At 46.0% G+C, this 25,941-nt stretch overlaps 1 protein-coding gene across 1 annotated transcript in view; it reads left to right on the forward strand.

Moving 5' to 3' along the window:
* rab21 (RAB21, member RAS oncogene family) overlaps positions 1 to 25,941 on the forward strand; it is a 57,068-nt gene that overhangs the window by 3,980 nt on the left and 27,147 nt on the right. The window contains exons 2-4 of the mRNA XM_042316951.1: positions 19,659 to 19,718; positions 21,512 to 21,619; positions 21,919 to 21,982. Coding sequence (XP_042172885.1) covers positions 19,659 to 19,718; positions 21,512 to 21,619; positions 21,919 to 21,982 — 232 coding nt within the window. The remainder of the gene's footprint in view (positions 1 to 19,658; positions 19,719 to 21,511; positions 21,620 to 21,918; positions 21,983 to 25,941) is intronic.

The raw sequence follows: 25,941 nt of genomic DNA on the forward strand, positions 1-25,941 counted from the left end.
GAGCAAAAATAAATAAATACAGTAGGGGGAGAGGTAGTTGTTTGGGCTAAATTATAGATGGGCTATGTACAGGTGCAGTAATCTGTGAGCTGCTCTGACAGCTGGTGCTTGAAGTGTGATTGGTGTGAGGTGAAGTGTGATCGGCTCATCTGTGGCTGTACAGAGAAAATTGCCTCTTTAAGTTAACTTTTACATGCTCTCTGATTGGCTCAAAGTCAACTTGTTGGCCACTGACGAGCATTGCGATAGGTTGGTCGGCACGCCGCAGGTACCGTATTTGTTCTAGCAGGAGAAGGAACAGCCTCCCACTGTGATAAGTACCTATCGGCAGTTCCAGTGTATCTAACAGTTGTTTCAAGGCCTATTGCAATAGGCCTAGTTGTCAGGTGACCATTTTCTCTTGTCAGTAGTACTGTTATTGTTTTGTTTACAGTAGTAGGCCTACTTTAGTAGTACTGCCAGCTCATACACTGGATACTAGTTAGTGAATACTTACTAGGGCCTACGTTGACAGCAGTAGGGTAGGCTACAGTCAGTCTCCTCAATGACGATGGTGCTCTTAATCTCACGCCCACTAAGCAAGGTAATTGTGGTTAAAAGGGCAGCTGTGATGCCAACAGGCTGGTGTCACACCCGTATTACTAATACCAATATAATCTCTCTGGGAGCTTGCCCTTGCTTGTGGACTCTCTCACAGGTGACTGGTAGGTCTCTCTCGTCAGTGCAAAGGGAATATTAGGCTTTCTTTGCTGTCAATCCTTTGGGGGCAAAGTAAAAATGTGTTAAACCTGTCTTGAATGGCCAACTTGAAACTGCTATTTCCCAGCAAACATAGTTTTGAATATTTGGAAAAACCCCCCTTTGAAACTACATGCTCAGGCAGAAAACAGTTGTGAAACTGCTTGTGTGTGAACTACAATTTCCACCGTGGTCCTACTTTATTTCCTGTTCAACGTGTGGTCATTGCACTGTTTCCTGAGATACAATAGGCAGCAAGAGACTGTTATTCATTTATTAGACATTTTGCAGGATAAAATCTTTTCCGATGCATATTCTCATTATCAAGAGTCCACATTCTCATTTACAGGGACATAGTTACAGGGCAGAGGAGGGGGGGATGAATGAGCCAATTGGAAGTTGGGGATGATTAGGGGCCCATGGTGGTATGAAGGCCAGATTTTAGCTAGGACACCGGGGGTCAACACCCCTAATCTTACCATAAGTGCCATGGGATCTTTAGTGACCACATAGTCAGGACACCCGTTTAACATCTCATCTGAAAGACGACGCCCCCAATCACTGCCCTGGGGCATTGGGATGTCTTCTTCTTTTTTACACCAGAGGAAATAGTGTCTCCTACTAGGCCTCCAACACCACTTCCAGCAGCATCTGGTCTCCCATCCAGGGACCGACCAGGACCAACCCTGCTTAGTTCCCAGAGGTGGGATGCAGGGTGGTATGCTGCTGGCTTTTTATACACAAAAAAACCCTCAAACAATACTTAGAAACAATAATAATATGGTAACTACTGTCTAATTACAAACAACTTAAATGAACAGAAAACGAGGCACCAGTAAACATGCCGTTCCCCCACGAATGATGTGCTTCCCTCCCCTTAGGCCAGTTGAGACTGCTTGTGACCAACACGTTCCAGTGAATTACTAAAGCTTCCGCCTAGGGCCAATCAGTGTCATGTAATGAATGCCAGATCTCTATGTCAAGACTCGTCATTTCACCCAAGGTTTGTCAAAATCGTGCCAGTGCTGTCTGAGATTGCGTGTGACTAATGTGCTAACGGATGGAGACGGATCCACAGTTCCCTCCTCGATTTCCATCGTGGGGGGCAATGATATGTTGTACAACTAGGTAGCCTAGTGGTTAGAGAGTTGGACTTGTAACCAAAAGGTTGGAAGATCGAATCCCCAAGCTGACATGGTAAAAAATCTGTTGTTCTGCCCCTGAACAAGGCAGTTAACCCACTGTTCCTAGGCTGTCAAGAATTTGTTCTTAATTAACTGACTAATTTCCTCATTTCGTTCTCAAGCAGGCAGAGAAAGGCTGTTTGAAGAAATGTCATGACAGCTACTGTCCATCGAAATGCGCACTTTTGATCTTTGCCGTTGATCGCTTGTGATGGCAAAGCCTATAGTGTGCTTTCCTGTCTGGTGGCAAATGTGCCTTCTATACGTCTCTATGGTTCCGTGTTGGCAAGTGTGCCCTCTATACGTCTCTATGGGTCCGTGTTGGCAAGTGTGCCCTCTATACGTCTCTATGGGTCCGTGTTGGCAAGTGTGCCCTCACGTCTCTATGGGTCCGTGTTGGCAAGTGTGCCCTCTATACGTCTCTATGGGTCCGTGTTGGCAAGTGTGCCCTCCCTCTATGGGTCCGTGTTGGCGTGCCCTCTACGTCTCTATGGGTCCGTGTTGGCAAGTGTGCCCTCTATACGTCTCTATGGGTCCGTGTTGGCAAGTGTGCCCTCTATGGGTCCATGTACATGCGGTCCATAATCAGAACTGACAGCTGGACGGAGAGATTTTAAAGATAGGAAATCTGTACAGATGTTTGGCTTGGTTTACGGTGCCTTCAGAAAATATTCAGAACCCTTGACGGAAACATCACATTTCCATTTCCACATGTTTTCAGACCCTGTACTTTGTTGAAGCACCGAAGGCTCTGTACGTGGCTAATTCAGCAGCCCATGTGATGGGGCAGAACTTGTAGACTAGAACAGAAAGCAGCAGCAGCACAGATCAGAGGAGGATCTAGTGATCAAACCTGGGTTAGTAAGTCGCCTGTCTTTGGTCGAGCGAGAGCGGTTCTCCTTGCTCCGTCCCACAATCAAAGGTGAGGCTTATTTTCTTCACGACAGCAACAGTAATATAACACATTACTTTCCACACTAAGTCATATTTTAAAGCAATGCATTACATTTAGTTAAATGTAACAAGTTGTAACCTAGTTTAGTAGGCCACTTCAGTGTCCAAATACTATGGTAGCCTGAACAGGCCCAGTAAACCCCACGTTCTAGTGTTTCATCTTTTATTACTGATCATCTGTCCCCATGCTGACCTACCCTAGGCTAGACTTATTAATGATCATCTGTCCCCATGCTGACCTACCCTAGGCTAGACTTATTAATGATCATCTGTCCCCATGCTGACCTACCCTAGGCTAGACTTATTACTGATCAGACCTACCCTAGGCTAGACTTATTACTGATCATCTGTCCCCATGCTGACCTACCCTAGGCTAGACTTATTACTGATCATCTGTCCCCATGCTGACCTACCCTAGGCTAGACTTATTACTGATCATCTGTCCCCATGCTGACCTACCCTAGGCTAGACTTATTACTGATCATCTGTCCCCATGCTGACCTACCCTAGGCTAGACTTATTACTGATCATCTGTCCCCATGCTGACCTACCCTAGGCTAGACTTATTACTGATCATCTGTCCCCATGCTGACCCTTAGATTACTGATCATCTGTCCCCATGCTGACCTACCCTAGGCTAGACTTATTACTGATCATCTGTCCCCATGCTGACCTACCCTAGGCTAGACTTATTACTGATCATCTGTCCCCATGCTGACCTACCCTAGGCTAGACTAAATCCATTGATGCCGTGGAAACATCAGCCCTTAATGACAACACAAGAAGATTAGCCTGTACAGCCCCTAGCCGATGTTATGATATGTTTGCTCTTCCCTCTGAAATGAGCCATGAAATGAGCCACTCCGAGACCACTACAGGCTACTGCAGACTAGACGATGAGGGAACCTTGGCACAAGCCCATAATTCTACTGTCATGTAAGCTAGTTGTAGTGTAGTAGTCATGCCAACCTCGAGCTGTGCTGAACCCTGTCTTCAGGCCACCCTAGGCCTCTCAGACCCTTTTCACACTACCGAGCCATGCTGTTCTGAACCCCAAGTTGTTCTGAACCCTGTCTTCAGGCCACCCTAGGCCTCTCAGACCCTTTCCACACTACTGAGCCATGCTGTTCTGAACCCTGTCTTCAGGCCACCCTAGGCCTCAGACCCTTTTCACACTACTGAGCCAAGCTGTTCTGTTCTGTTCTGGTTACCCTAGGCCTCTCAGACCATTTCCACACTACTGAGCCAAGCTGTTCTGTTCTGGCCTGGTTACCCTAGACCTCTCAGACCCTTTTCACACTACTGAGCCAAGCTGTTCTGAACCCTGTCTTCAGGCCACCCTAGGCCTCTCAGACCCGTCTCACACTACTGAGCCGAGCTGTTCTGTTCTGGCCTGGTTACGCATCCACCATAGTCACTGGAACTGTTCTGGAAAGGACGATGTGAAAAGCAATGATCTGAGCCAACACAGTCCGGTTAGGGTCGGCTTTATGGTGTGTGTCAGTTTATTACAGGCATCTCAAACCACTACCTACAGTATAGGCTACAATATCATGTTCATTCCATTTATATAGTATTTTGCTCTTTGGCTACTGTCTTGTCATTCTTGCCTCTATTTCATGACGTGTAGCCTAACAGGTATGTAACGATGTGCCAAATCGTAATTTGTAGGGTAAGCATTAGAATAAGCGGCTTCAATATTTGCAGCCACAGGTGACAATATTTCTTTAGGAACTGATCCATTGTCAGTATTGTGGAATAATTACAATGTTCAGCTTTCTCCATTCAAATTTTACCTGATCTGAGAGCAGCAGTACCTTTTTTTTTGTCTTTCCATCCTATCAGTATTGACAAACGCCTCAACGACGTGACCGTTCCCTCTGCGTGCTGTTTAGGGAAACACGTTACAACTTCGTCCGTTGTAGGAAAGATGATCGATAAAACACTCAGAAGCCTAAATTCCATCGCTATCTGGAAACTGGGCCCAGGTTGTTAGCTTAGCCTAGACGCGCTCAGGTTGTTAGATTAGCCTAGACGCGCTCAGGTTGTTAGCTTAGCCTAGACGCGCTCAGGTTGTGAGCTTAGCCTAGACGCGCTCAGGTTGTGAGCTTAGCCTAGACGCGCTCAGGTTGTGAGCTTAGCCTAGACGCGCTCAGGTTGTGAGCTTAGCCTAGACGCGCTCAGGTTGTGAGCTTAGCCTAGACGCAGCTCAGGTTGTGAGCTTAGCCTAGACCGCTCAGGTTTGAGAGCCTAGCCTAGACGCGCTCAGGTTGTGAGCTTAGCCTAGACGCGCTCAGGTTGTGAGCTTAGCCTAGACCGTTCAGGTTGTGAGCTTAGCCTAGACGCGCTCAGGTTGTGAGCTTAGCCTAGACGCGCTCAGGTTGTGAGCTTAGCCTAGACGCGCTCAGGTTGTGAGCTTAGCCTAGACGCGCTCAGGTTGTGAGCTTAGCCTAGACGCGCTCAGGTTGTGAGCTTAGCCTAGACGCGCTCAGGTTGTGAGCTTAGCCTAGACGCGCTCAGGTTGTGAGCTTAGCCTAGACGCGCTCAGGTTGTGAGCTTAGCCTAGACGCGCTCAGGTTGTGAGCTTAGCCTAGACGCGCTCAGGTTGTGAGCTTAGCCTAGACGCGCTCAGGTTGTGAGCTTAGCCTAGACGCGCTCAGGTTGTGAGCCTAGACGCGCTCAGGTTGTGAGCCTAGACGCGCTCCCGTTGTCCAGAGGTCGGCAAGGGTCAGGTTTAGAGAAAGTGTCCTGAACTGACTTGGCCTATCACCACAGCCGTTTAACCTCCACAGTAATGGCTGCTGTGAAGTGTAGATAAAATATAGCCTTTTATTTTCTTCTTGCATGTAAACAGTGAGGCCTAGATATCACACGTGTTTACGTATGGTTAACCTAACCAACCGTCCATTTTTAGAAGAAAGGTTTCGTCTCCTAACTCTGAATTGTAATCAATAGCTCTTCACAGGCTTTGTGCTGTCAGTGTTCTGAACTCTTCAACAAACCCTCCCACACAGGCTGCTGGCTTCTACATGTCAGAAAAGAAAAGGAAAGTGCCTGTTTTCTAGCACAGCTACCTCAGAGCCAAGTTGCTTTTGTTTCTAGTGAAAACGCTGCCTTGGCTGTAACCTGACCCTCCCACAAGTAGAGAGGAAGGAAGGAAGGAGTACGAACTAGGGTCGTATTCATTAGGACACAGAAATGAAAACGAATGTGAGTGTTTCTTATTGGACTCCAGGTAGTAGTCCGTCCCCTCGTTTCCGTTCTGTTCCTTCCGTTTGTTGCCTAATGAACACAACCCAGGCCTGTTGTTTTGGGTAACTGGGTCTTTTAGGTTCACACACTCCTCAGCTGGACAGTAAAGGAGAAACCGGGGGGGGGGGATAACTTGCAGTTCGTTAGCTGGAGAGGATTCAGGTTTAGTTAGTCATGACTGACTCTCAACTCTCATTTAAATACTCGTTCAAACTGTCAGCTCCATTAGGCAATGTTTGGACATAGTCCCATGATGACTTACTAGTATCCCAAATGGCACCCTATTTGCTATTTAGTGCACTACTTTTGACCAGGGCCCTATGGTCAAAGGTAGTGCACTATATAGGGAATAGGATGCCATTTGGGACACAGATCTGTAATCCAGCTTTGTTTCATCACACTCTAATAGGAATATACGTTTTAGAATAGTAATCTTTTAAGCTACAGAACCAAGGTAATATAATTCAATCATCGTTGGTGAGTTGTGTGAATAACAGTCTGTGTTCCCCTGGTCCAGTAGACGACATGCTGGTGTTGTGTTCCTCTGGTCCAGTAGACGACATGCTGGTGTTGTGTTCCTCTGGTCCAGTAGACTGACTACATGCTGGTGTTGTGTGTTCCTCTGGTCCAGTAGACGACATGCTGGTGTTGTGTGTTCCTCTGGTCCAGTAGACTGACTACATGCTGGTGTTGTGTGTTCCTCTGGTCCAGTAGACTGACTACATGCTGGTGTTGTGTGTTCCCCTGGTCCAGTAGACTGACTACATGCTGGTGTTGTGTGTTCCCCTGGTCCAGTAGACTGACTACATGCTGGTGTTGTGTGTTCCTCTGGTCCAGTAGACTGACTACATGCTGGTGTTGTGTGTTCCCTGGTCCAGTAGACTACATGCTGGTGTTGTGTGTTCCCTGGTCCAGTAGACGACATGCTGGTGTTGTGTGTTCCCCTGGTCCAGTAGACTGACTACATGCTGGTGTTGTGTGTTGTGTGTGTCCTCTGGTCCAGTAGACTGACTACATGCTGGTGTTGTGTGTTCCCCTGGTCCAGTAGACTGACTACATGCTGGTGTTGTGTGTTCCTCTGGTCCAGTAGACTGACTACATGCTGGTGTTGTGTGTTCCTCTGGTCCAGTAGACTGACTACATGCTGGACTGGAGCTTCTGCAGTGTTACAAAACCCAAACACACATAACAACCATCCTTTTGTTGTGGGTCCCTGGGAAGTCATTGAAATGGCCTGTTCACAATGAATCTATAACGATCTCATGGGTGTTGTTTTGAGGGAATATTCTTATTAGGTCACTATTATATAATACACATTTTTATTATTCTTTATTTTTTCCCCCCATTTGCAATGCAGCTGAATTGAGCTGTTTTAGAAATATTGTTCCTTTCAATGGATTCAATCATTCACATGCAAATGAGGCCTAACTGCCATGTATAATGACATCACCACGTGAGATTTGATACAGAAGCAGGTGTTTTGCATCCACTTGAGTGATAAGCCCTCATTGAAAGCCAACACCCCCACCCCACAGTACCTGAATGCCAAAACCTCTCCAGCGCCCAGCATTTTCCCTTAAATGTCCTGGGGGGGAGGCAGAGCACTTTTTGCCAGTCCTGTCTGGTCCAGCGACGGTAGGTTTGTGCCCATAAGCGACATTGTTGCCAGTGATGTCTGGTGAGGACCTGCCTTACAACAGGCCTCCAGCCTCTCTCATCCTATTGCGGACAGTCTAAGCACTGATGGAGGGATTGTACGTTCCTGGTGTAACTCAGGCAGTTGTTGTTGCCATCCTGTACCTGTCCTGCAGGTGTGATGTTCAGATGTACTGGTCCTGTGCAGGTGTTACACGTGGTCTGCCACTGCGAGGACGATCGGCTGTCCGTCCTGTCTCCCTGTAGCTCTGTCTTAGGCGTCTCACAGTACGGACATGGCCACATCTGCAGTCCTCATGCCCCCTTGCAGCATGCCTAAGGCACGTTCACGCAGATGAGCAGGGACCCTGGGCATCTTTTCTTTTGGCGTTTTTCAGAGTCAGTAGAAAGGCCTCTTTAGTGTCCTACGTTTTCAAAACTGTGACCTTAATTGCCTACCGTCTGTAAGCTGTTAGTGTCTTAACGACCGTTCCACAGGGTCATGTTCATTAATTGTTTATGGTTCATTGAACAAACATGGGAAACGGTGTTAAAACCCTTTACAATGAAGATCTGTGAAGTTATTTGGATTTTTACGAATGATCTTTCAAAGACAGGGTCCTGATTAAGGGGCGTTTCTATTTTGCTGAATTTGTGGCTCTTCTGAGTGGTTCTGTTCTCTTCTGGGTATTGGAAACACACCAATACCCATTGGGTTGATTGGTTGACTGGTTTATTCTGTAAATGTTCCAAGAACTGCCATAGGCTAAGCACAGGACCAAATATTTATTGACCATGGAATCCAAAACACAGATCTAGACTTTTCTTTTATTGCTGAGGTTATTTTTCTTAACTTTTTAAAGCGTTGTTGGTTAAGGACTTGTAAGTAAGCATTTCACTGTAAGGTCTATTCGGCGCATGTGACAAATACAATTTGATTTAGTGCACTACTTTTGACCAGAGCCCTACATCGACCGTGAATTCTCCATCTGAATCCATCCAGACTTTACAGTGATATCACTAACAGTCCCTGAGAGAAGCTATTGTAATACTCCATCCATACAGTGATATCACTAACAGTCCCTGAGAGAAGCTATTGTAATACTCCATCCATACAGTGATATCACTAACAGTCTGAGAGAAGCTATTGTAATACTCCATCCATCCAGACTTTACAGTGATATCACTAACAGTCCCTGAGAGAAGCTATTGTAATACTCCATCCATACAGTGATATCACTAACAGTCTGAGAGAAGCTATTGTAATACTCCATCCATCCAGACTTTACAGTGATATCACTAACAGTCCCTGAGAGAAGCTATTGTAATACTCCATCCATACAGTGATATCACTAACAGTCCCTGAGAGAAGCTATTGTAATACTCCATCCATACAGTGATATCACTAACAGTCCCTGAGAGAAGCTATTGTAATACTCCATCCATACAGTGATATCACTAACAGTCCCTGAGAGAAGCTATTGTAATACTCCATCCATCCAGACTTTACAGTGATATCACTAACAGTCCCTGAGAGAAGCTATTGTAATACTCCATCCATCCAGACTTTACAGTGATATCACTAACAGTCCCTGAGAGAAGCTATTGTAATACTCCATCCATACAGTGATATCACTAACAGTCTGAGAGAAGCTATTGTAATACTCCATCCATACAGACTTTACAGTGATATCACTAACAGTCCCTGAGAGAAGCTATTGTAATACTCCATCCATACAGTGATATCACTAACAGTCCCTGAGAGAAGCTATTGTAATACTCCATCCATCCAGACTTTACAGTGATATCACTAACAGTCTGAGAGAAGCTATTGTAATACTCCATCCATCCAGACTTTACAGTGATATCACTAACAGTCTGAGAGAAGCTATTGTAATACTCCATCCATACAGACTTTACAGTGATATCACTAACAGTCCCTGAGAGAAGCTATTGTAATACTCCATCCATACAGACTTTACAGTGATATCACTAACAGTCTGAGAGAAGCTATTGTAATACTCCATCCTTTACAGTGATATCACTAACAGTCTGAGAGAAGCTATTGTAATACTCCATCCATCCAGACTTTACAGTGATATCACTAACAGTCTGAGAGAAGCTATTGTAATACTCCATCCATCCAGACTTTACAGTGATATCACTAACAGTCTGAGAGAAGCTATTGTAATACTCCATCCATACAGACTTTACAGTGATATCACTAACAGTCCCTGAGAGAAGCTATTGTAATACTCCATCCATACAGACTTTACAGTGATATCACTAACAGTCCCTGAGAGAAGCTATTGTAATACTCCATCCATCCAGACTTTACAGTGATATCACTAACAGCCCCTGAGAGAAGCTATTGTAATACTCCATCCATCCAGACTTTACAGTGATATCACTAACAGTCCCTGAGAGAAGCTATTGTAATACTCCATCCATACAGACTTTACAGTGATATCACTAACAGTCCCTGAGAGAAGCTATTGTAATACTCCATCCATCCAGACTTTACAGTGATATCACTAACAGCCCCTGAGAGAAGCTATTGTAATACTCCATCCATACAGACTTTACAGTGATATCACTAACAGTCCCTGAGAGAAGCTATTGTAATACTCCATCCATACAGTGATATCACTAACAGCCCCTGAGAGAAGCTATTGTAATACTCCATCCATACAGACTTTACAGTGATATCACTAACAGTCCCTGAGAGAAGCTATTGTAATACTCCATCCATACAGTGATATCACTAACAGTCCCTGAGAGAAGCTATTCTTACACCCCCTCTGTATGTTAATTTCCTTGCCTCCTGCGCTGTGATTGGATGCCAGGAAGCATGCCAGGAAATGCTTTAAAATATTACCTTTAGATGGATCCAGGCTACAGAGGCGAGCGAGGCTATGCTGGAGAGGGGCTTGCATCCCAAATGACCCCTCATATCTCCTATATAGTGCACTTCTTATGACCCCTGGAATAGATAGAACGTAGCTCAGAGAGAGAACATTCAAAATGGGTGAATCGTTCCTTTTTTTTAAAGGAAAAGATTTCAAACAGCGCTTGAACCCAAGGGGTGTGACGTGATGCAGGAGGTGTTGCAGCCAGGAGGCGTTGCAGCCAGGAGGCTTCCTGTTAGAGCTAGCTGCTATTTCAGGAAGATTCACAGACCAAGGGATTTACATGGAAAGAAATAGCCTAAATAATGTCAGGTTGACAGGCCCTCATGATGTAATGGGAGGTATTAATGTCAGGTTGACAGGCCCTCATGATGTAATGGGAGGTATTAATGTCAGGTTGACAGGCCCTCATGATGTAATGGGAGGTATTAATGTCAGGTTGACAGGCCCTCATGATGTAATGGGAGGTATTAATGTCAGGTTGACAGGCCCTCATGATGTAATGGGAGGTATTAATGTCAGGTTGACAGGCCCTCATGATGTAATGGGAGGTATTAATGTCAGGTTGACAGGCCCTCATGATGTAATGGGAGGTACTAATGTCAGGTTGACAGGCCCTCATGATGTAATGGGAGGTATTAATGTCAGGTTGACAGGCCCTCATGATGTAATGGCAGGTATTAATGTCAGGTTGACAGACCTCATTTAATGGGACTTCTTAAGTTGTCAGGTCAATAATGACCTCCTAGAGAATGATGCTAATGGGAGGTTTTAATGTCAGGTTGATAGGCCCTATGATGTAATGAGGGCTGTGCCTCATGGTAATGTACAGTGTGATAGGTCTCATGATGCTGTGGCAGGTATTAGGTGTCAGTGTACAGACTAATGGGCTTTGCCTGGTGACTGTACAGTGTGGTAGGTCAATAATGAGCTGTGCCTCGAGAATGACTGCTAAGTGTGTTTTTATTGATCAGATCTAATAGTAGCATACTGTACAGTGTATAGGTCTAATGGGCTGTGCCTCGGTACTGTACAGTGTATAGGTCTAATGGGCTGTGCCTTGGTACTGTACAGTGTATAGGTCTAATGGGCTGTGCCTCGGTACTGTACAGTGTATAGGTCTAATGGGCTGTGCCTCGGTACTGTACAGTGTATAGGTCTAATGGGCTGTGCCTCGGTACTGTACAGTGTATAGGTCTAATGGGCTGTGCCTCGGTACTGTACAGTGTATAGGTCTAATGGGCTGTGCCTCGGTACTGTACAGTGTATAGGTCTAATGGGCTGTGCCTCGGTACTGTACAGTGTATAGGTCTAATGGGCTGTGCCTCGGTACTGTACAGTGTATAGGTCTAATGGGCTGTGCCTCGGTACTGTACAGTGTATAGGTCTAATGGGCTGTGCCTCGGTACTGTACAGTGTATAGGTCTAATGGGCTGTGCCTCGGTACTGTACAGTGTATAGGTCTAATGGGCTGTGCCTCGGTACTGTACAGTGTATAGGTCTAATGGGCTGTGCCTCGGTACTGTACAGTGTATAGGTCTAATGGGCTGTGCCTCGGTACTGTACAGTGTATAGGTCTAATGGGCTGTGCCTCGGTACTGTACAGTGTATAGGTCTAATGGGCTGTGCCTCGGTACTGTACAGTGTATAGGTCTAATGGGCTGTGCCTCGGTACTGTACAGTGTATAGGTCTAATGGGCTGTGCCTCGGTACTGTACAGTGTATAGGTCTAATGGGCTGTGCCTCGGTACTGTACAGTGTATAGGTCTAATGGGCTGTGCCTCGGTACTGTACAGTGTATAGGTCTAATGGGCTGTGCCTCGGTACTGTACAGTGTATAGGTCTAATGGGCTGTGCCTCGGTACTGTACAGTGTATAGGTCTAATGGGCTGTGCCTCGGTACTGTACAGTGTATAGGTCTAATGGGCTGTGCCTCGGTACTGTACAGTGTATAGGTCTAATGGGCTGTGCCTCGGTACTGTACAGTGTATAGGTCTAATGGGCTGTGCCTCGGTACTGTACAGTGTATAGGTCTAATGGGCTGTGCCTTCTATGTCTTCCACTCCATCGCGTGTTACATGAGGAACAGAGCCATAATGTCCATCTGATGAGGAAGAGATATGGTAAGGAAACGGTTCAAGGGGATTGGATCAGATCGTTGTAGGAGGTTAAACATCGCTGTAGGAACCTTGGACGTTGACCTGAGCTGACCCTGGGGATTGGATCAGATTTTTGTAGGAGGTTAAACATCGCTGTAGGAGGTTAAACATCGCTGTAGGAGGTTAAACATCGCTGTAGGAGGTTAAACATCGCTGTAGGAGGTTAAACATCGCTGTAGGAGGTTAAACATCGCTGTAGGAGGTTAAACATCGCTGTAGGAGGTTAAACATCGCCGTAGGAGGTTAAACATCGCTGTAGGAAGCTTGGACGTTGACCTGAGCTGACCCTGGGGATTGGATCAGATCGTTGTAGGAGGTTAAACATCGCTGTAGGAACCTTGGACGTTGACCTGAGCTGACCCTGGGGATTGGATCAGATTGTTGTAGGAGGTTAAACATCGCTGTGGGAACCTTGGACGTTGACCTGAGCTGACCCTGGTGATTGGATCAGATTTTTGTAGGAGGTTAAACATCGCTGTAGGAGGTTAAACATAGGAGGTTAAACATCGCTGTAGGAGGTTAAACATCGCTGTAGGAGGTTAAACATCGCTGTAGGAGGTTAAACATCGCTGTAGGAGGTTAAACATCGCCGTAGGAGGTTAAACATCGCCGTAGGAGGAAGCATTGGAACGTTGACCTGAGCTGACCCTGGGGATTGGATCAGATCGTTGTAGGAGGTTAAACATTGCTGTGGGAACCTTGGACGTTGACCTGAGCTGACCCTGGGGATTGGATCAGATTGTTGTAGGAGGTTAAACATCGCTGTGGGAACCTTGGACGTTGACCCGAGCTGACCCTGGGGATTGGATCAGATTGTTGTAGGAGGTTAAACATCGCTGTGGGAACCTTGGACGTTGACCTGAGCTGACCCTGGTGATTGGATCAGATCGCCGTAGGAGGTTAAACATCGCCGTAGGAGGTTAAACATCGCCGTAGGAGGTTAAACATCGCCGTAGGAGGTTAAACATCGCCGTAGGAGGTTAAACATCGCCGTAGGAAGCTAAACATCGCCGTAGGAAGCTAAACATCGCCGTAGGAAGCTTGGACGTTGACCTGAGCTGACCCTGTAGACTCCAGCTGCTGCATGTACAGTAAAATAAGCAGACATGAGAGTTGGAGGCCCACAGCCTGGCCATCTGCCAACAGAGCCACAGGCCCACAGCCTGGCCATCTGCCAACAGAGCCACAGGCCCACAGCCTGGCCATCTGCCGACAGGCCCACAGCCTGGCCATCTGCCGACAGGCCCACAGCCTGGCCATCTGCCGACAGGCCCACAGCCTGGCCATCTGCCGACAGGCCCACAGCCTGGCCATCTGCCGACAGGCCCACAGCCTGGCCATCTGCCGACAGGCCCACAGCCTGGCCATCTGCCGACAGGCCCACAGCCTGGCCATCTGCCGACAGGCCCACAGCCTGGCCATCTGCCGACAGGCCCACAGCCTGGCCATCTGCCGACAGGCCCACAGCCTGGCCATCTGCCGACAGGCCCACAGCCTGGCCATCTGCCGACAGGCCCACAGCCTGGCCATCTGCCGACAGAGCCCACAGATTCATGAATGTGTTAAACCATCCATTTGGCAGTGAGTTGAGCTCTGGTTCTGCTCCCTTGGAGAACAACTGTTTCTTTGGGTTGCTGTAGTCATTATACCTGCTGTCTGAAAGGTCTCTGACTCACTTCCTCACCTCCCCCCTCTCCTTGTCTAGTTTGCTATAGGAGAACAACTGTTTCTTTGGGTTGCTGTAGTCATTATACCTGCTGTCTGAAAGGTCTCTGACTCACTTCCTCACCTCCCCCCTCTCCTTGTCTAGTTTGCTATAGGAGAACAAATGTTTCTTTGGGTTGCTGTAGTCATTATACCTGCTGTCTGAAAGGTCTCTGACTCACTTCCTCACCTCCCCCCTCTCCTTGCCTAGTTTGCTATAGGAGAACAACTGTTTCTTTGGGTTGCTGTAGTCATTATACCTGCTGTCTGAAAGGTCTCTGACTCACTTCCTCACCTCCCCCCTCTCCTTGCCTAGTTTGCTATAGGAGACCAATGCAAATTAAAGTCTGCCTGGAAGTTATTTATTTTAGATCTAGTTTTTAATAATATAACTAGGCAAGTGAGTTAAGAACAAATTCTTATTTCCGATGACTACCTACACCGGCTGTAATCGCTGCCAAAGGTGTCTCAACAAAGTACTGAGTAAAGGGTCTGAATACTCATGTAAATGTGATATTTTTATCTTAAAAAATATATATAAATTAGCAAAAATTTCAAACTGTTTTTGCTTTGTCATTATGGGGTATTGTGTGTAGATTGATGAGGGGGAGAAAAAAAAACAATTGAATCAATTTTAGAATAAGTCTGTAACCCAACAGTATGGAAAAAGTCAAGAGGTCTGAATGCTTTCTGAATGCGCTGTATGTGATAGGACTACCATTTGTAAAACACAACAAAAGGACTGCGGTCCCGTACAGCACAACAAAGAGCCGTGCTTACTGGGGTGTAACCTACCATGTCGGCCTAACCGATGTGAAACGGCTAGCTAGTTAGCGGTGGTGCGCGTTAATAGTGTTTCAATCGGTGACGTCACTCGCTCTGAGATCAGGAAGTAGTTGTTCCCCTTGCTCTGCAAGGGGCGCGGCTTTTGTGGAGCGATGGGTAACGATGCTTTCGAGGGTGGCTGTTGTCTATGTGTGCAGAGGGTCCCTGGTTCGAGCCCAGGTAGGGGCGAGGAGTGGGACAGAACATTCTGTGACATCGGCCCTCAATGGAATGTTATGAATGCCCATCCGTGTGTTAATGTGTGAATGCCCATCCGTGTGTTAATGTGTGAATGCCCATCCGTGTGTTAATGCCCATCCGTGTGTTAATGTGTGAATGCCCATCCGTGTGTTAATGCCCATCCGTGTGTTAATGTGTTAATGCCCATCCGTGTGTTAATGTGAATGCCCATCCGTGTGTTAATGTGTGAATGCCCATCCGTGTGTTAATGCCCATCCGTGTGTTAATGCCCATCCATGTGTTAATGTGTTAATGCCCATCCGTGTGTTAATGTGTTAATGTGTGTTAAATGCCCATCCGTGTGTTAATGTGTTAATGCCATCCATCCGTGTGTTAATGTGTGAATGCCCATCCGTGTGTTAATGTGTGAATGCCCATGTATGTTAATGTGTTAATGCCCATCCATGTGTTAATGTGTTAATGCCCATCCATGTGTTAATGTGTTAATGCCCATCCATGTGTTAATGTGTTAATGCCCATCATGTGTTAATGTGTTAATGCCCATGTGTTAATGTGTTAATGCATCCGTGTGTTAATGTGTTAATCCATCCGTGTGTTAATGTGTGTGTGTTAATGCCCATCCATGTGTTAATGTGTTAATGCCCATCCGTGTGTTAATGTGTTAATGCCCATCCATGTGTTAATGTGTTAATGCCCATCCATGTGTTAATGTGTTAATGCCCATCCATGTGTTAATGTGTGAAATGTTAATGTGAATGCCCATCCGTGTGTTAATGTGTTAATGCCCATCATGTGTTAATGTGTGAATGCCCATCCATGTGTTAATGTGTAATGCCCATCCGTGTGTTAATGTGTGTTAATGTGTTAATGCCCATGTGTTAATGTGTTAATGCCCATCCATGTGTTAATGCCCATCCGTGTGTTAATGTGTGAATGCCCATCCGTGCATTAGGCCCACCGTCTGTAAAAACAGGTCATTGCATTGGCTTTATTAGTCCTGATTCCTGTGACTAATCAATCTTTTTAAACTGTGAATATCAGCTACCTGACTTCATCAGGAGGAGATATATCCTGAGTCTATTTCTAATGTTGTTTAGCGACAAATGCACACGTATTTTCTTTACAAAACTTGAAACCACTGATTTCTAAAAGTTTCAGTCTCGTTACTTTGTCGTCCATTTTATCTCCAGCCTGAAGGCTGCAGAAAACGCCCCATACTCTTTCTACCTTATCCTATATCTGCTACATGATTGATGTTAGATTTGGTTTTTTTTGTCGTGGTGTTGGTGGAAAGCTGCAGCGACCGATCTCTCCAACAGCACGCTGGGAATGGACAAGATAAATATTTTACGCCCCTGCCTTTGACAAAGTGGGCACTTCTTATCACCGGGTGACATCACCGCTCACCTAAAAAAGCCAATATGCCACTGGTTGAGAGAAATTGTCATTGTTTTTGGGCAGAATTATGTGAGGTTTTGTGTTGTTGGGGGATGCGTCTTGGTCAGTTGAGCTCAGAACATGTCACCCTTGTCAGCCTGCCTAATCTTGCCTGATGAGAGGTCCGACCCTCGTCTCACCTCATCCCTATCTCTCTCTCTCTCTGTCAGAGCTCTTTGTCTCTCTCCCTCAGACTCCAATTCTCCTCAGGGCACTTTATTTATTCCTCTGTTAGTCTCCACCTCTTCAGAGCAGATAAAAGCTTTTTATTGGTCAGTCAGTCATCAATGGGCTGGTCCTGGCTGAGAGACCGAGGCTCCAGGCAGACAGCCAGGCCATTAGCTCTGCCCAGAGCCGACTATAGATCCTGGTCAGCTCTAGAAGCTAAGGATGCTGGGTAAAAATACCCTCCTGCTGGAGAAAGTCTGCCTGTGATTGTGATGTGGTATGTTGTCTGAGTTCACACCTTTTTTTACTTTCGTTGTTAGTTTCTGTCTTGGAGGAGAACGAGATGCTTTGGAGGTAACTGGTTTAGTTGTGGGGCAGGGAGTCGGTCTTTATGCCCTCCTCCACCAAGGCACATTTTGAACATGTCTCTACCCTAACTGGGCATCTGCATGCCTGGGTGAAGCGTGTGGAAATGGCCTGGTCTGTGTTGTCTTTACAGCTACAGAAAGAAAAACCATAGCGACAGGTCAACATTTGAGAGGTGTTGCGTCATGTATGAACTGAACACTGATGGTCAATAATTGACCCTAGCTGTCATACCTCACACAGTAGGCTTCGTCTTCAGACTACTTTCCCTGATATTCATTAGTTAGGAATCTGTGTCCAAATAAAAACTACATCTAAATGCTCCCAAATGTATTTCAAATTGTATTTTTTTGACCCTTTTTCACCCCAATTTCGGGTTATCCAATTTAACCAGGGCCCGTGCCAATTGGTAGTTAGTCTTGTTCCATCGCTGCAACTCCCATACGGACTCGGGAGAGGCGAAGGTCGAGAGCCGCGGGGCTTCCGGAACACGACCCCGCCAAGCCGCACTTCCTTTTGACACAATGTTCGCTTAACCAGACGCACCACTGTGTCGGAGGAAACACCGTACAGCTGACAACCGTGCATCTCGCTCAGCCCGCCACGAGGAGCGTGATGGGACGAGGACATCCCATGTGACCAAACCCTCCCCTAATCCGGATGACGCCGGGCCAATTGTGTGCCGCCTCATGGGTCTCCTGCGGTCGGATGCGACACAGCCTGGAATCGAACCGGGGTCTGTAGTGACGCAGCTAGCACCACTGCTCCCCAGTGTTTTAACAAGACCTAGTAATCCCATCAGTATCCTCAGGTATTCCTGGATTAGACTACTTGACTGTTCTGCTGTACTATCTGGTTACCGTGGATACAGGGGACTGACTGGAATTCTAGAACCCTGCTGAGCAACAAGTGATTGTGATCATGTGCTTGTGGACTGAGAGCGGTGATGCAATGTGTCCTCAGATAGCCTGGTATATCTGGCTGGGCCTTAATGACATTAGCAGATGTTGTTGTATCTTCATGCTGTTTTAAAACTCATTATCTGTTTCTCTCACTCTCTCCAACTGTCAGTTATTGTAAAAATCTAAAGCTCCGAGGCAGGCAGATGCTGAGATGTCAGTCTGAGAAAGAAATTAGGATCTCCTTTCTGGTAATCTTTCCTCTGACGGTCGGGTGAATTATAAAGTTACTGCCTAGCCTTTCCTGAGTAGAACACCAACTGTCTTCCTATTCCGCCTTCATTTCTCATCAGAGCTCTTTTCATTATGGAATCTCTTTATGTCTTAATGAGGTAGAGAATGGAGAGATGATGACGATGTTACCGCAACAGAGCTACTTAGAACCAGATCATTACTGTGGATGAGAACAGAATGACTTAATTTACTGAAGTTGTCAAAGTATATGGTGTAGTTCTTCCATTACATTAAGAAGGAACATGTTCCCCAGGTAGATAACTGGGCTAAAAGGGGATGGTTTTCCAGGTAGATAACTGGGCTAAAAGGGGATGGTTTTCCAGATGACACATCCACTGCCAGGTAAGACTTGGCAAGTTGGAGCCTGTCCCTGTTCACCAGGGCCCGTGTCTCAGCTGATGTCTGTCCCTGTTCACCAGGGCCCGTGTCTCAGCTGATGTCTGTCCCTGTTCACCAGGGCCCGTGTCTCAGCTGATGTCCGTCCCTGTTCACCAGGGCCCGTGTCTCAGCTGATGTCCGTCCCTGTTCACCAGGGCCCGTGTCTCAGCTGATGTCCGTCCCTGTTCACCAGGGCCCGTGTCTCAGCTGATGTCCGTCCCTGTTCACCAGGGCCCGTGTCTCAGCTGATGTCTGCCCCTGTTCACCAGGGCCCGTGTCTCAGCTGATGTCCGTCCCTGTTCACCAGGGCCCGTGTCTCAGCTGATGTCCGTCCCTGTTCACCAGGGCCCGTGTCTCAGCTGATGTCCGTCCCTGTTCACCAGGGCCCGTGTCTCAGCTGATGTCCGTCCCTGTTCCTCCCTGAGTCGTACGTGTTTCTTCACAGCACCTTGTTGATAGGAGCTGAATCTAGTTAATACTGTGTCAGTTAAACAGGGCCTGTTACTGTGTGTGTGTTTCTCCAGACACAAGACTTATGTGTTTTGTCTCTTCCAGGCCTCCTTCCTCACCAAGAAGCTCAACATCACAGGGAAGAGGGTGAACCTGGCTATATGGGTAAGGCCTGCTCTCTCTCTTCTCAGCACCTCTGTCAGCGTGTAGGAGCTCCTCTGGGTTAATGGCATCCTGTTCAGTTAAACAGGGCTCTGAACAGGATTAGATCCCTTCATCTGCTTTGACTTCCTGTTCCTCCTCGAAGAAACATATGGTCCTGCAGTGTCTTCCCTGTCCTAACATATGGTCCTGCAGTGATCTCTCCTGTCCTATAACATATGGTCCTGCAGTGATCTCATCCTATAACAGAGGGTATGGTCCTGCAGTGATCTCTCCCTGTCCTATAACATATGGTCCTGCAGTGATCTCTCCCTCCTATAACATATGGTCCTCAGTGATCTCTCCTGTCCTATAACATATGGTCCTGCAGTGATCTCTCTCCTGTCCTATAACATATGGTCCTGCAGTGATCTCTGTAACATATGGTCCTGCAGTGATCTCTCTCTCTGTCCTATAACATATGGTCCTGCAGTGATCTCTGTAACATATGGTCCTGCAGTGATCTCTGTAACATATGGTCCTGCAGTGATCTCTCTCTGTCCTATAACATATGGTCCTGCAGTGATCTCTCTGTCCTATAACATATGGTCCTGCAGTGATCTCTCTGTCCTATAACATATGGTCCTGCAGTGATCTCTCCTGTCCTATAACATATGGTCCTGCAGTGATCTCTGTAACATATGGTCCTGCAGTGATCTCTCCCTGTCCTATAACATATGGTCCTGCAGTGATCTCTGTAACATATGGTCCTGCAGTGATCTCTCTCTCTCTCTCTGTCCTATAACATATGGTCCTGCAGTGATCTCTGTAACATCTGGTCCTGCAGTGATCTCTCTCTCTGTCCTATAACATATGGTCCTGCAGTGATCTCTCTCTCTGTCCTGCAGTGATCTGGTCTCTGCAGTGATCTCTCTGTCCTATAACATATGGTCCTGCAGTGATCTCTGTCCTATAACATATGGTCCTGCAGTGATCTCTCTCTCTGTCCTATAACATATGGTCCTGCAGTGATCTCTCTGTCCTATAACATATGGTCCTGCAGTGATCTCTCTGTCCTATAACATATGGTCCTGATCTCTCTCTGTCCTATAACATATGGTCCTGCAGTGATCTCTCTCCCTGTCCTGTAACATATGGTCCTGCCTCATTTGATGCAATAGGAACAGGAATTCGGCATCCATTGTGATTTGAGTCAGTCTGTTGCAGGCAGGGAGAGATGCATAGCTTACATTATTTGTCTGAATCAGTCTGGCTTGCAGGTGTTTCTTCCTGGTGTGTAATGTTGTTCTCGCCACCAATCTGTAGCCAGTCACTGTCCATGTCAAACAGTCTTTTTCCAGAGGCTTGAACAGTGGACTCTCTCTTTCTCTCTCTCTCTCTCTCTTTCTCTCTCTCTCTCTCTCTCTCTCTCTTTCTCTCTCTCTTCTCTCTCTCTTCTCTCTCTTTCTCTCTCTTTCTCTCTCTTTCTCTCTCTTTCTCTCTCTTTCTCTCTCTCTCTTCTCTCTTCTTTCTCTCTCTCTTTCTCTCTTTCTCTCTCTTCTCTCTCTCTTTCTCTCTCTTTCTCTCTCTCTTTCTCTCTTTTCTCTCTTTCTCTCTTCTCTTTTCTCTCTCTCTCTCTTTCTCTCTCTTTTCTCTCTCTCTTTCTCTCTCTTCTCTCTTCTCTCTCTTTTCTCTCTTCTCTTTCTCTCTCTCTCTCTTTCTCTCTCTCTCTTCTCTCTCTCTCTCTCTCCTCTCTTTCTCTCTCTCTCTCCTTCTCTCCTCTACTCTTTCTCTCCTCTACTCTCTCTCTACCCCAGGATACAGCAGGTCAGGAGCGGTTCCACGCGTTAGGTCCCATCTACTACAGAGACTCCAACGGAGCCATATTGGTCTATGACATCACAGACGAGGACTCTTTCCAGAAGGTAGCTATGATCTCCTCAGAGAGAACAGCGGAGAACCGTGTCCCAAAGAACACCCTATTCCCTATACAGTGCACTACATTTGACCAGGGCCCATAGGGAAACAGGGTGCTATTAGGAACACAGGCTCTGGAGAGAACATCATTTAAAAAATGAGTTACATAGAAATGTCAAGATGTATTCTTATGGAAAATGGTTTCTTTTGATATTCATATTTAATTTGCATCGGTGTCTCTGTGTTCTAATGTTGAAATGTTGTTTTCTTGAACTGTAAATCGATGTGAAATGTTTTTGCTTTTTAGGTGAAAAACTGGGTCAAAGAATTGAGGAAAATGTTGGGGAATGAGATTTGTTTATGTATAGTAGGTAAGTTATTGCAGACCATAACTTTTCACTTTTCAACACTTCTTTTATTGTTTGTCACATTTCACCCTGTAAATGGATCAAAGGTTGCAGGTTCGAATCCCCGAGCTGACAAGGTACAAATCTGTCGTTCTGCCCCTGAACAGGCAGTTAACCCACTGTTCCTAGGCCGTCATTGAAAATAAGAATTTGTTCTTAACTGACTTGCCTAGTTAAATAAAGGTAAAAAAAACATTTTAAAAAGTGGCGCGGAGAATTTAGTTTAGTTACTGGGCCCTGCAATTAAATAGAAATCCTAATAATTTCATTATAATGTTGCCAGGATGGAGGGAGTCTAGAATATACACTGCTCAAAAAAATAAAGGGAACACTGAAACAACACAATGTAACTCCAAGTCAATCACACTTCTGTGAAATCAAACTGTCCACTTAGGAAGCAACACTGATTGACAATACATTTCACATGCTGTTGTGCAAATGGAATAGACAACAGGTGGAAATTATAGGCAATTAGCAAGACACCCCCAATAAAGGTTCTGCAGGTGGTGAACAGACCACTTCTCAGTTCCTATGCTTCCTGGCTGATGTTTTGGTCACTTTTGAATGCTGGCGGTGCTTTCACTCTAGTGGTAGCATGAGACGGAGTCTACAACCCACACAAGTGGCTCAGGTAGTGCAGCTCATCCAGGATGGCACATCAATGTGAGCTGTGGCAAGAAGGTTTGCTGTGTCTGTCAGCGTAGTGTCCAGAGCATGGAGGAACTACCAGGAGACAGGCCAGTACATCAGGAGATGTGGAGGAGGCCGTAGGAGGGCAACAACCCAGCAGCAGGACCGCTACCTCCGCCTTTGTGCAAGAAAGAGTAGGAGGAGCACTGCAAAATGACCTCCAGCAGGCCACAAATGTGCATGTGTCTGCTCAAACGGTCAGAAACAGACTCCATGAGGGTGGTATGAGGGCCCGACGTCCACAGGTGGGGGTTGTGCTTACAGCCCAACACCGTGCAGGACGTTTGGCATTTGCCAGAGAACTCCAAGATTGGCAAATTCGCCACTGGCGCCCTGTGCTCTTCACAGATGAAAGCAGGTTCACACTGAGCACATGTGACAGTCTGTAGACGCCGTGGAGAACGTTCTGCTGCCTGCAACATCCTCCAGCACGACCGGTTTGGCAGTGGGTCAGTCATGGTGTGGGGTGGCATTTCTTTGGGAGGCCGCACAGCCCTCCATGTGCTAACCAGAGGTAGCCTGACTGCCATTAGGTACCGAGATGAGATCCTCAGACCCCTTGTGAGACCATATGCTGGTGCGGTTGGCCCTGAGTTCCTCCTAATGCAAGACAATGCTAGACCTCATGTGGCTGGAGTGTGTCAGCAGTTCCTGCAAGAGGAAGGCATTGATGCTATGGACTGGCCCGCCTGTTCCCCAGACCTGAATCCAATTGAGCACATCTGGGACATCATGTCTCGCTCCATCCACCAACGCCACGTTGCACCACTGACTGTCCAGGAGTTGGCGGATGCTTTAGTCCAGGTCTGGGAGGAGATACCTCAGGAGACCATCCGCCACCTCATCAGGAGCATGCCCAGGCGTTGTAGGGAGGTCATACAGGCACGTGGAGGCCACACACACTACTGAGCCTCATTTTGACTTGTTTTAAGGACATTACATCAAAGTTGGATCAGCCTGTAGTGTGGTTTTCCACTTTAATTTTGAGTGTGACTCCAAATCCAGACCTCCATGGGTTGATAAATTTGATTTCCATTGATAATTTTTGCGTGATTTTTGTTGTCAGCACATTCAACTATGTAAAGAAAAAAGTATTTAATAATATTTAATTCATTCAGATCTAGGATGTGTTATTTTAGTGTTCCCTTTTATTTTTTTGAGCAGTGTACTTTGTTTGTCTCTGAAATTCTCTTGCCTCCAAATTTCAGTCACAGAAGACCAGCTGTCAGACAGCTAAATGTGCTTCAGACACATCCCATTGCTCTCTCCCTCTGAAATGTCAAAGCCTACAACTTTCAACCCTGACGTTAGTCTTCTCCGACCAGCAGCTAGGGAACCTTTCAAATGCAGCACGAGTTACACAGAGTAGATAATTGTTGACATTGTTGCGGTTACATCCTCCTCAATATTTCTGTGATATCTTAACTAGAGCCCGACCCGTATGGGATTTGTGGGTCCGATACTGATTTTAGGGAGGCAAAAGTCACTGAGTTTGATATTGGTTTTTAGCTGTGGCATGAAAAACACACTTTTTCTCACATTGGGTTCTAAAGGTTTAACAGATACTCAAAAAAAACTACTATATCCTAAATAAAGACGAAAGTAAATACAAAACCGTTGTTCAGTTTACCTTCTTAGACAAATATTTTGTACCCATCTATGGCAGTGCATAAGAATGCAGAGGTGTCTGTGCTGAAACACCACAAGCACACTAATAAACAAGAAGGTCTCAAAGTCAATCTGAAACTGCACTGTTCACAACCTAGGCATTGAGATGCAGGCTAACTACCTTGCTGGCTAGCTAGGCTAACTACCTTGCTGGCTAGCTAGGCTAACTACCTTGCTGGCTAGCTAGGCTAACTACCTTGCTGGCTAGCTAGGCTAACTACCTTGCTGGCTAGCTAGGCTAACTACCTTGCTGGCTAGCTACAAGCCTAACTAACGTTAACAAAGTGATGAGGACAGGGCTGCTTACTTGGTGAAAGTGTACTTATTTACTTATTCAAATAAGCTGTCGTTGGCTGTGGCAAACTACTCACTGTCAAGCCACCATGGCTACTCTTTCTCACGTTGTGACGTAGAGCTGAATGGTGTTCGGTGAGCAGTCCATAGAGCGCCCTCTTCAGACGGATTTGTTTATTCTACGTATATAATATCTGCGCTTTAGCTGTGGAATAAAGATACAAATATTTTTATAAAAGACTATCAGCCTAATATTTATTTATTTATTTATTATATAAAATAAATGTATATTGGTCAATCAATCAAATGTATTTATAAAGCCCTTTTTACATTAGCTGATATATCAAAGTGCTGTACAGAAACCCAGCCTAAAACCCCAAACAGCAAGCAATGCAGGTGTAGAAGGAATCTGCATTGCATTCTAGGGAAAAACTCCTAGAAAGGTCAGAACCTAGGAAGAAACCTAGAGAGGAACCAGGCTCTGAGGGGTGGCCAGTCCTCTTCTGGCTGTGCCGGGTGGAGATTATAACAGAACATGGCCAAGATGTTCAAACATTCATAGATGACCTGCAAGGTCAGATAATAATAATCACATATTGGTCAACCGATTTTATGGGATCTCATCTTAACTAGACTAACTGCTGTGGGAAATGTATTTTCCTCACAAAAATGAGGGGGGAAAATGACCCTGTCCTGAACAAAAATATTAACGCAAAGATTTTACTGAGTTACAGTTCATATTAGGAATTTGGTCAATTGAAATGAATGCATTAGGCCCTAATCTATGTATTTCTCATGACTGGGCAGGGGTGCAGCCATAGGTTGGCCTGGGAGGGCGTAGGCCCACCCACTGGGGAGCCGGGCCCATCCACTGAGCAATCAGAATTATTTTTTCCCCCAGAAGGGCTTTATTACAGACAGAAATTATGGGAGAGAGATTAACATTCAATCCCCTGGCAATGGCTTTGGTGCCAATTGCACACTTCTGTAAAACTTAACTTCTGTGGCATTGTGTTGTGTGACAACTGCAATTCTTTTTAGTGGCCTTTTATTGTCCCCAGCACAAGGTGCACCTATGTAATGATCATGGCGTTTAATCAGCTTCTTGATATGCCACACCTGTCAGGTGGATGGATTATCTTTGCAAAGGAGAAATGTTCACTAACAGGAATGTAAATACATTTGCACAAAGTTTGAGAGAAATAAACTTTTTGTCAGTATGGAACATTTCTGAATTATTTTAGTTCAGCTGTTGAGACATGGGACCAACA

Source organism: Oncorhynchus tshawytscha, unplaced genomic scaffold, assembly GCF_018296145.1.
Source record: "Oncorhynchus tshawytscha isolate Ot180627B unplaced genomic scaffold, Otsh_v2.0 Un_contig_4380_pilon_pilon, whole genome shotgun sequence".
NCBI lineage: Eukaryota > Metazoa > Chordata > Actinopteri > Salmoniformes > Salmonidae > Oncorhynchus > Oncorhynchus tshawytscha.